This window comes from Camelina sativa, chromosome 7, assembly GCF_030686135.1.
Source record: "Camelina sativa cultivar CO46 ecotype springtype chromosome 7, ASM3068613v1".
Classification (NCBI taxonomy): Eukaryota; Viridiplantae; Streptophyta; class Magnoliopsida; order Brassicales; family Brassicaceae; genus Camelina; species Camelina sativa.
Genome location: NC_141886.1, coordinates 4,198,832 through 4,208,557, shown reverse-complemented (window position 1 = coordinate 4,208,557; position 9,726 = coordinate 4,198,832). Strand labels below are relative to the sequence as shown.

The 9,726-nt window shown below is 36.7% G+C and overlaps 1 protein-coding gene across 2 annotated transcripts; it reads left to right on the top strand.

Annotated features, from left to right (window-relative positions):
* Positions 1–27: 27 nt before the first annotated feature.
* Positions 28–4,734, top strand: LOC104700286 (acetolactate synthase small subunit 1, chloroplastic-like). Of its 2 annotated transcripts, none has more exons than XM_087456969.1 (13): positions 28–389; positions 671–884; positions 1,067–1,150; positions 1,274–1,342; positions 1,780–1,863; positions 2,015–2,167; positions 2,522–2,608; positions 2,997–3,101; positions 3,185–3,307; positions 3,526–3,678; positions 3,930–3,995; positions 4,255–4,440; positions 4,532–4,734. In XM_087456969.1, the coding sequence occupies exons 1-12, from the start codon at positions 139–141 to the stop codon at positions 4,342–4,344; spliced, it is 1,479 nt and encodes a 492-aa protein (XP_087313095.1). In that variant the 5' UTR covers positions 28–138; the 3' UTR covers positions 4,345–4,440; positions 4,532–4,734. The 2 variants fall into 2 exon arrangements, with proteins under 2 accessions (XP_087313095.1, XP_087313094.1); XM_087456968.1 differs by having other exon boundaries at positions 50–389; positions 668–884.
* Positions 4,735–9,726: the final 4,992 nt, after the last annotated feature.

Sequence of the window (9,726 nt, the reverse complement as noted above, 5' to 3'; positions counted from 1 at the left end):
TCGAACCGGCCGGTTTGGTCCGGTTATATATACCTACGCTCTGACCGATCTTGTAAACGTTTCGTTCCCTTTCGTCGTCTTCAGTCTTCTTCAGTAGCAAAAAAAAACAAACTTCGGGGGCTTCGTCAATTCAATTCAATGGCGGCCATTTCTGTGAGTTCTTCACCATCGCTTCGATGCTTGAGATCGGCATGTTCCGATTCGTCTCCTGCTCTCGTATCCTCGACGCGTGTGTCGTTCCCTTCGAAGGTTTCGTATCTGTCAGGTAAATCTTCGAACCGTGGCGAAGAAATGGGTAAGAGAATGGATGGAATTGTTAGAAGCGTCGATGGGAAGATCTCTGATGCATCTTCTTTCCCCGAAGCTCCATCTTCGACTCCAAATTCGAAGTACTATGACTATTTCTCTTGAGTTTAATTTTAATTTTTATTTTAATTTCGTAATTATTCCGTTTCCTGTTTGATATGTAATTTTAAGCATCTCAGTTTTGATTTGTTGAAAAATAACATTTTCATGCAATTGTGTTTGGAATTAATTGAATTTTTTTTCACTCTCAGCTTTGCTTACTATTCAATTGATTGATGTTGTTGAGAGGACTTGACTTTGCTTAATAGAATCAAAGTCCTGAACGGTGTTCTATCACTAATGTTTTCTTTGTATGGTAAAGCAGGGTGAGGAAGCACACAATTTCAGTATTTGTTGGAGATGAAAGCGGAATGATTAATAGGATTGCAGGAGTCTTTGCGAGGAGAGGTTACAATATTGAGAGTCTTGCTGTTGGTTTGAACAGAGACAAGGCTCTGTTCACTATTGTTGTTTGTGGAACTGAAAGGGTACTTCAGCAGGTCATCGAGCAACTCCAGAAGCTCGTTAATGTTCTAAAGGTTTTTTTTTTTTTCTAGATCCCACTTCTCAGTTTCTACTTCATGATAGTACGTATTAGCCGATTTGCTTGTTCATCTTAGGATTATATTCAAAAATTTTGGATTTCTGCTTAACATATGCAATCATGTGTCTTGAAAGATTACATTTCCATTCCCTGAATCAACTTCGTCTTGCCAAGTAGGTTGAAGATATCTCAAGTGAGCCGCAAGTGGAGCGTGAACTGATGCTTGTAAAAGTGAATGCACATCCAGAATCCAGGGCAGAGGTAGTCTTCCTTGCCTATGGGAAATAAGAGTTTACTGTACTTGCTGGTTGCTTGTGATCTAGTGCAGAGGTGGTGTTTATTCTCTTTCCAATTTTGACTAGTTTCTATCTTATGAATTTACAGATCATGTGGCTAGTTGACACATTCAGAGCTAAAGTTGTAGATATCGCGGAACATGCATTGACTATTGAGGTATCTGTTGATGCTGTTCCTGTTCTTGATATCCGTTTCGAACTATAGCCTATGGGTTTTAGTCTGATCTTTCGAACCTCTTACTAATCATTGGAAAACATAAGAAATCTCAATTAGGGTATCATTTGAAAATTTCTATCCAGTGGATTGATTTTCTTTATCTTTTGAAACTGGTGATAATCCACATGCAGACTCTGTTATGGGATGTACATTCAGTTTGTGTGTATTAAGGCTATCTGTTTGTCTGTTAATTTAATATAACATAGAAAGATCTTCAATTGGTTGCTACCTTTGATTACACTATGCTTATAATCTGCTGCATTCTGAATTGTATTGCCTACGCTAATTTTTGTAGGAGTGCTCAATGTTGTTTTTACCTTGGTCATGAGGACATGGAATAAAATATTTGGGTTCTCTAATTTTAAGCTATCTTGCAGGTAACTGGAGATCCTGGAAAAATGATTGCTGTAGAAAGAAATTTGAAAAAGTTTCAGATCAGAGAGATTGTACGGACAGGAAAGGTAGTGTATTTTTGGAATAACTAGATTGTATGCCTTTTCCCTTCTAATGTTATATTTATGTGTTAGTTACATCTTTGAGTGGGCATAAAGACATAGATCTCAGTGACTTTCACTAGTTTAGGGAAACTGGAATGACGATTTTACATAACAGATAGCACTAAGAAGGGAAAAGATGGGTGCAACTGCTCCATTTTGGCGGTTTTCAGCAGCATCCTATCCAGATCTCAAGAAGCAAGCACCTGTTAGTGTTCTTCGAGGTAGCAAAAAAGAAGTCGTGGCCCCTCAAAATGAAACAACAGCAGGGGTATGTGCTTCTCTCCTCCTAAGATTGCTTTAGCGCAGCTTAAAGTTCCTCACTGTCCTTTCAAAGATCTTGGTTGCATATTAATAGGTTTGACGTTTTACTCCCCTTTATGTGGTTGCTTCCTGTGATTTAATGGCACTGCAACGGGGAATTGTACAATCTTTGATTGTCTGCAAGTGTTAATATGCTTGCATATAGTTAAAAACCTACAAACTATTGTGATTTTCGTGGAGCAGAAAGTTTTTGAAGCATGCAATTCTAATGCCCTTTTCGTTTTTTTCGCTCAAGCTACACTGAAGGTTTTCCAATGTTTGCTAATCGTACTGCTAAAATTTATCTTCTCTTTAATTGTAGGGAGATGTTTATCCGGTTGAGCCACCTTCTGACCACATGGTACATCGTGTTCTCGACGCACACTGGGGACTTCTCTCTGATGAGGATGTAAGACAGTTCTTTACTATGTATACAAATCTGTTGAAACCGCCATGTGATGCATTCCATGAATTTGCTAAATAGTAATATGAAATATTCAGTTATCAGAATGTGGTTTCAATTACAAGAATTCCACTTATATTTTTCATTCAGGCTGTCTGGAACTCCAACTTTCGATAATCAATTCTGTTAATAGTATGGATTAACGATTTCCTATATTTAAAGTTAGACATAGTTAGGTGTGCTTGATTTAGTTACATTAATGATACATCAATGGAGTGTGTACAATAGTTGTGGAGATTGTTTATTTATTTACATAGCAGAATTTGAAGGAGTTCGGGTTATCTTTAAGCTATATTGTTTTATTTATCATTGTTATACTTTTCTGATCTTTCAGACGAGTGGACTACGGTCGCATACTCTATCTTTGCTTGTGAATGATGTTCCAGGAGTTCTTAATATTGTGACTGGTGTTTTCGCTCGAAGGGGATACAATATTCAGGCATAGTCTTTACCTCTCTTACACGCGCACATACATTGTACTTGGGTTTTACTGATTCACTGAAAGATCTTCTTTTTCTTTAGAGCTTGGCTGTAGGACATGCTGAAACCAAGGGCATTTCACGCATTACAACAGTTGTTCCTGCAACAGATGAATCGGTCAGCAAATTGGTGCAGCAACTTAATAAACTTGTAGATGTGCATGAGGTGAGATTACATAAAGCAACTGTCTTTCTTATATATTAAATAGTTTGAATGTTTTTGATGACAAGCTTTCCTTTGCTATCTTAGACCAAGTACCCTTTATTCAAAATGTAGATTAGAGGAAGAGCTTCTGCTATCTGTACAAGCTTGATGAAAATACTTTAGAACATGATTTACCGTAACTTTCCGAGCAGTTATTAACTTTGTGAGGATTTCTGCAGGTCCATGATCTTACTCATTTGCCATTTGCTGAAAGAGAACTGATGCTGATTAAGATTGCCGTGAACGCTACTGCAAGAAGAGATGTCCTAGACATTGCTAGTATTTTCAGGGCTAAAGCTGTTGACGTATCCGATCACACAATTACTTTGCAGGTAAAATACATTTCTCATAAATTGGATTTTTATTTAGGTGTGATTGCATCACATATGAGAGATCCTTACAGTTGGAGATCTTTTAAGTTTCACATCTTTCCATAGGTCTTCTTCACCTTGTTTGACGTAATCAGAGTCCGTTTGAAAAAAAAACTATGAAGCAGACTTGAGATTTTCCATTTTAAACTATTTGTTCGTTTAGTATTTTTAATTTTGGATTTGGTATTGAAATTTGTTGGCTGTGGATATAGCTTACTGGGGATCTAGACAAGATGGTTGCGCTGCAAAGGTTGTTGGAGCCCTACGGTATATGCGAGGTTTGTTTCTCAATTAACTTTCATCTCTTAGTTGATGCTATGATAAACCCATAGGATTCTTGCCATGCTGCGTCAATTGTTCGGAGAAAGTCCAAAGATTCAGTTGTAGTCTCTCTAGTAAAATGAATAACCAAAGCTGGAACCAGTTTCATGATGTATGGTTCTAAGTATTCTGGTTGTGCTTAAAACAAGAAACAGTTTGACAATACTGCTGACTGACGCATCGCATAAATCTTTCTAATGAACAATCAAATCACAGGTTGCAAGAACCGGACGTGTTGCATTGGCTCGTGAATCGGGAGTGGACTCCAAGTATCTTCGTGGATACTCCTTTCCTTTAATTGGTTGAATAGAGTTCTTCCATGGAAGAGCAGAAAAACTTTTGAAGGTAAAAGTTGAAAGTTTCGTTACACAATTTATAAGCCAACGCAAATAGAGAAACTGCGTAGATATGTTTGTGAGTTCGTTTATTTTACAATTATCAGGTCTTTGGGGGGGGGGGGTTTGTTTGACATTTCAGTTCCTTGATTTTTGAGGAAAAAAAAAAGAAAGAAGTTGTTAAGATTACTCTTCGTTCGTTTTCGTTTTCAGTTATTGTGTTAATCTTATCATCATCTCGCAAGATCACACTTGAGTGAGTCGTTTATTAGTATCAAAGTTACTGACTAAAAAGAGAGAACACAAATGGACTTTGTAAATGTTAAAGAGTCAAAAGTCAAACTAAGTAAGCCTTGACTGAGCCGGACGTGTACCTGCAATGTTTGTCCCTACTTGTCATCTAGAAACTCTATTCACTTGCATTAATAACTTAACGTTACTTTTATCTAGTTCACATAAACTTTAGTAAAAACGCGATTATTTGCTAAAAGATTGTAAATTACTCTCTAATTTGAGCCAAAATTTTGGCTCGAAGGAGTTATTAAGCTAAATCTAACTTTTATGAACGTGAAAGTCCGTCCATACTACTCTTACTTTTAGGCTTTAGCCACTTCTCTAAAACATCCGACCCATTTTGGTTTACATGACTATCTGGGAAAGTTTTGGAGTTGGGATCATTGGATAACATGTGATATCTTTTTTTTTTTTTTTGTCATCTGGGTTTACCATTAATAATCGGAAGGATTACAGGAAATAACTAAGTAAAGTTACTAAATTATAGAGTTATTCAATTATGCTAAACAGATTAAATTTAATTAAAATAATAATGCAAAATATTAAATAAAACTGTTGTAAATTCAGATGATTAAAAAGCTAGGCCTAGGGAATTTCTCAGGAAATTATGAAATATTAAATCAATCAATAAATTAGGATTCAAGCAATTAAGATCAGATGTAGAACTCTAAACACTTTTTATAAATTAAATCAGTTCTCACTGCAAATAATATCTAAATTTAAAACCAGAAAATCCAAATCTCTTTGTAAAATTCTAGGTTAAAAATCAGCAATAAAATCAGGTTTAGATTGTTCACAAAATTATTAAATCAAATCTCTTTGCAAGAAATAATTTTGCTCATCAAAAGGTTTTATCAGGAAAATCAATTATATTCTCATATCAATTTATTTTTCTAAGTTATTAATTCTAGATGGCCAATCAAGGATTAATATTGAAGAACAACCTATGATGAAGATCTAGCAAGATAATGAATCCTAAATAAACAGATCTAATAATTCATAAAAACCCTATGAAAAACCCTAAATCTAACAAGCAAATTACTCAGACATATTCAATGAAACACAAGACATAATTTTGAATAATAAGCAATTGAAATTAAAAAGAGTAAAAGGGAGTTCAAGAAATTCTTCTCTCAAAGCAGATCTCTCTCTCCAAAGCTCTCAAAAATCTCTCAGGGTTGCAGGAAAATAAAACTCTCTAGAAAAAGACTTAAGGGTTTACAAAACCTAAAAATACTATTTATATGTCCTAAAACACGTCAGGAACTTGTGTTGCAAATATGGAAAACTTCGGGCAAAATTGTAAAACTTCCAAAACTTGGCTCTCTTGTCGGTTTAGACTTGGTGTCGACCGATGCTAAAGAGTGTCGATCGATGCTCCCTCTTGTTCTGACTCCAAATTCGTTTCTTCGGGATTAAATGCTCCAGAATCATCCAAATTGCTCCATTTCGCTCCTTTCATGCTAAAAACCTGTAAAGACTCAAAAACAATCTAGAAACAAATGAAAAGACACTAAAAGACTCCTTATATCATGGTTAAAAACCACAAAAACCATGATATATCAACTCCCCCAGACTTAACCTTTGCTTGCCCTCAAGCAAAACATAAGCTTAGACATGTGAAAGAGGTTTGAAAACAGGGAACTCACTCAACTGCATGATGATTCTTATTCACACTCTTCATTTACCTGACTCAAGAACTTACTACTTATACTTAATCATGATAAGCATCAACATTCCTTACTCAAATCCCACAATCTTTTGGAATCTCTGAAATCTCCATTGTCATCTCATTATATAAATTAAAGCAAGAACATGTGAGTTCTTACCTTGGTGTATCGATCAGTGGCATATGAACTCTCTTCAGGCCAAGACATTCTTCATATATCACCTTTTCTCACTTCCAAAGATTTTTTTTTCTTCTGATTTTTTTATAATTCAAAGGTGTAAGTGAATACCGGGGTCATTGGTAATTTACCTACCCTCACTTCCAAGCTTTGTGTGATCATTTGACTCAAGAGTAGAATAATTAGGTCACATGTAGTTTACCTACCTCTCTAAACTGATCAAAATCATCTCATCTTTTATTCTCCTTTTTTTTAAAGCACTGAAGGAAAGAGAGAGGGGAGACATACTTTGAAAAATTGCACTGTCTTGTATGGCCCAAAGAAGAAGTCTAGTCCACTGATTTCCAACCCCAAAGTAAGAGATTAAGTCCGGTTAAAATCCTGATAAAAGTTGAGACAACGTTGGATCAATCAGATATCCATTGAATAAGGGCTTTCAGGATTGTTGGTAAGGCTCATAGTCTTTCTAAGCTTCAGTTCTGAGATCAAGCATAAACAAGTAATCATTAGAGTGTTAGCCAAATAAGAGAAATCATTAATCAAGATCATAATTCCCAAAGACAAAAAGAAAATTTTGAAAAATTTGACTCAAACTTTATGGTTTTGACTGACACAACTGAAACTCAAAAACAAAAACATAGTTAGTAACTAACCTCCCCCAGACTTAAACAACACTGTCCTCAGTGTTATCAAGTAAGAGGAAAGCTAAAAGAAACAAAAATGTATGGAAATTGTAATGAAAAGATGAACTGATTCTTGGATTACCAGCGATGTCGACCGACACCATTTCAGCATCGATCGATACTCATCATGAATGGTGGTATTTTGGCCTTAACTCCTTGTTAGTTGCAGTTAGTTGTGTTGTTGGATCAATCCTTGGATGATTATTCTGTTAAGAAGCACTCAAACACAAACACATGTTAAAAGAAACATGATAGATAGATAGTTCATAATTTCAAACAAATTTCAAACACCAACTGACTCAAAGCAAAAACAAAAATGACTCAAAAGGAAAAGAAAAACCTAGAAGTGGGTTGCCTCCCACTAAGCGCTTGTTTTCAGTCATTAGCTTGACTGTGTTGGAGCTCAGGCATCCGGTGGATCAGAACGTGGCAGTGAATGCCTCTGATAGGAATGTCTCTTCATCCAAGGTGGTGTATAAGCTTTAGGTGCATGAGGCTTGCCAAGTATGCGAGGAACAGGACCAGGGCAGGAGTTAGGGATGGGAGAGTTTCTTTTATTCCCTGCAAAATCACAGACAGAAGAAACAAGCGCTCTACGATAATCTCGTGGCTTGGTTAACTGCAAAACAGTTTTTGTATTTTTGAAATTCTTGTTAATGATTTGAGGATGAATAGGTGCAGAAGATATGTAACTTTGCCTTACCTGAGGACTCTGGAGTGTGGAGTGAGAAGTTTTCTGTTTAGGAGCAGGTTTCTGGCTTGGAGCATCAGTTGTGGACAAGTTCAGTCTCGGAGGTGGAGGAGTGTCGACCGATGCTGATGGTGTATCGATCGACACTGAGCCTGTTGCTCGTGTAGCAGAAACTTTTTCAATAGAAAAAGTTTGTCCATCAATAGTAGGAGCCCTCCTTAGCTTATGCATCTCAAAGTTCATACTTAAACCATCCACATTCAGTGTTATGTGCCCCTCTTTCACATCTATGATGGCACCAGCTGTAGCTAAGAAAGATCTTCCTAAGATGAGAGGGTCTTTAGGCTCTTTATCATACTTCAGCACCACAAAGTCAGTTGGAATCATGAAGTTTCCAACCTTAACTGGAATATCCTCTAAAAGACCTTCAGGAATTCTCTGAGATCTATCAGCTAAGATAAGAGATAATCTAGTTGGCTTGAATTCTGTCATCCCAAGTCTCACAACAACCGAATGTGGCATCAAGTTGATACTGGAACCAAGATCACAGAGTGAGTGAGCAAACCTTCCTGTGGAGATAGAGCAATCAAGTACAAAGCTTCCAGGATCTAGTAACTTCTCTGCAGTCCTACATTGAATGATTGCACTCACTTCCTTAGAAACAGTCACCTTCTCTTTCCTCTCTTTCTTCCTTTGAACAGGCTGGTTCAACAGAATTGCACTGACATCCTTAGTTAGCAAGGCTCCTTCCTCAGGGCTCAAACCATTTGATACCATTCTCTTCACATAGCGCTTAAGTGGTGGTGAAAGCTTTACTGCATCAATCAAAGGCATCTCAATCATCACCTTGTCCAGCATTGCCTTGCATCTAGCATCTTCAATCTCCTGGTTGGACCTTCTTGGCTTAGGAAAAGGAATCTTTGGTTGGTACACCCTCTCAACAACTGCTGGAACCTGAGATTTTGCAGTTTCAGGTTCTGTCTGAAATGAGTGTCGACCGACACCATCGTCTGAAACCGAGAGATTTGACGATGGTGTCGATCGACACCACCTGGGTGTCGGTCGACACTCATTTCAGACAGAACCCGAAACTGCAAAACTCAGGGCATCTCAGTTCAATCTCAGGGCATCTCAGTTTGACATTTCAGTTCCTTTATTTTTGAGGAGAAAAAAAGAAAGAAGTTGTTATGATTACTCTTCGTTCGTTTTCGTTTTCAGTTATTGTGTTAATCTTATCATCATCTCGCAAGATCACACTTGAGTGAGTCGTTTATTAGTATCAAAGTTACTGACTAAAAAGAGAGAACACAAATGGACTTTGTAAATGTTAAAGAGTCAAAAGTCAAACTAAGTAAGCCTTGACTGAGCCGGACGTGTACCTGCAATGTTTGTCCCTACTTGTCATCTAGAAACTCTATTCACTTGCATTAATAACTTAACGTTACTTTTATCTAGTTCACATAAACTTTAGTAAAAACGCGATTATTTGCTAAAAGATTGTAAATTACTCTCTAATTTGAGCCAAAATTTTGGCTCGAAGGAGTTATTAAGCTAAATCTAACTTTTATGAACGTGAAAGTCCGTCCATACTACTCTTACTTTTAGGCTTTAGCCACTTCTCTAAAACATCCGACCCATTTTGGTTTACTTGACTATTCTATTTTTAAATCGGGGAAAGTTTTGGAGTTGGGATCATTGGATGACATGTGATATCTTTTTTTTTTTTTTGTCATCTGGGTTAATAATCGGAAGGATTACAGGAAGTAACTAAGTAAAGTTACTAAAGGGATAGTGATTAAACAAACATCAACATATCCCTCCAAAAAATATAGGCTCTA

Bases quoted from the DNA above. Each gene is read 5' to 3' on its own strand.
- LOC104700286 (XM_087456968.1), top strand. From the start codon at position 139: ATGGCGGCCATTTCTGTGAGTTCTTCACCATCGCTTCGATGCTTGAGA. The intron at 1,343-1,779 runs GTATCTGTTGAT...GCTATCTTGCAG, and splicing joins AACATGCATTGACTATTGAG to GTAACTGGAGATCCTGGAAA. The intron at 2,168-2,521 runs GTATGTGCTTCT...CTTTAATTGTAG, and splicing joins AAAATGAAACAACAGCAGGG to GGAGATGTTTATCCGGTTGA.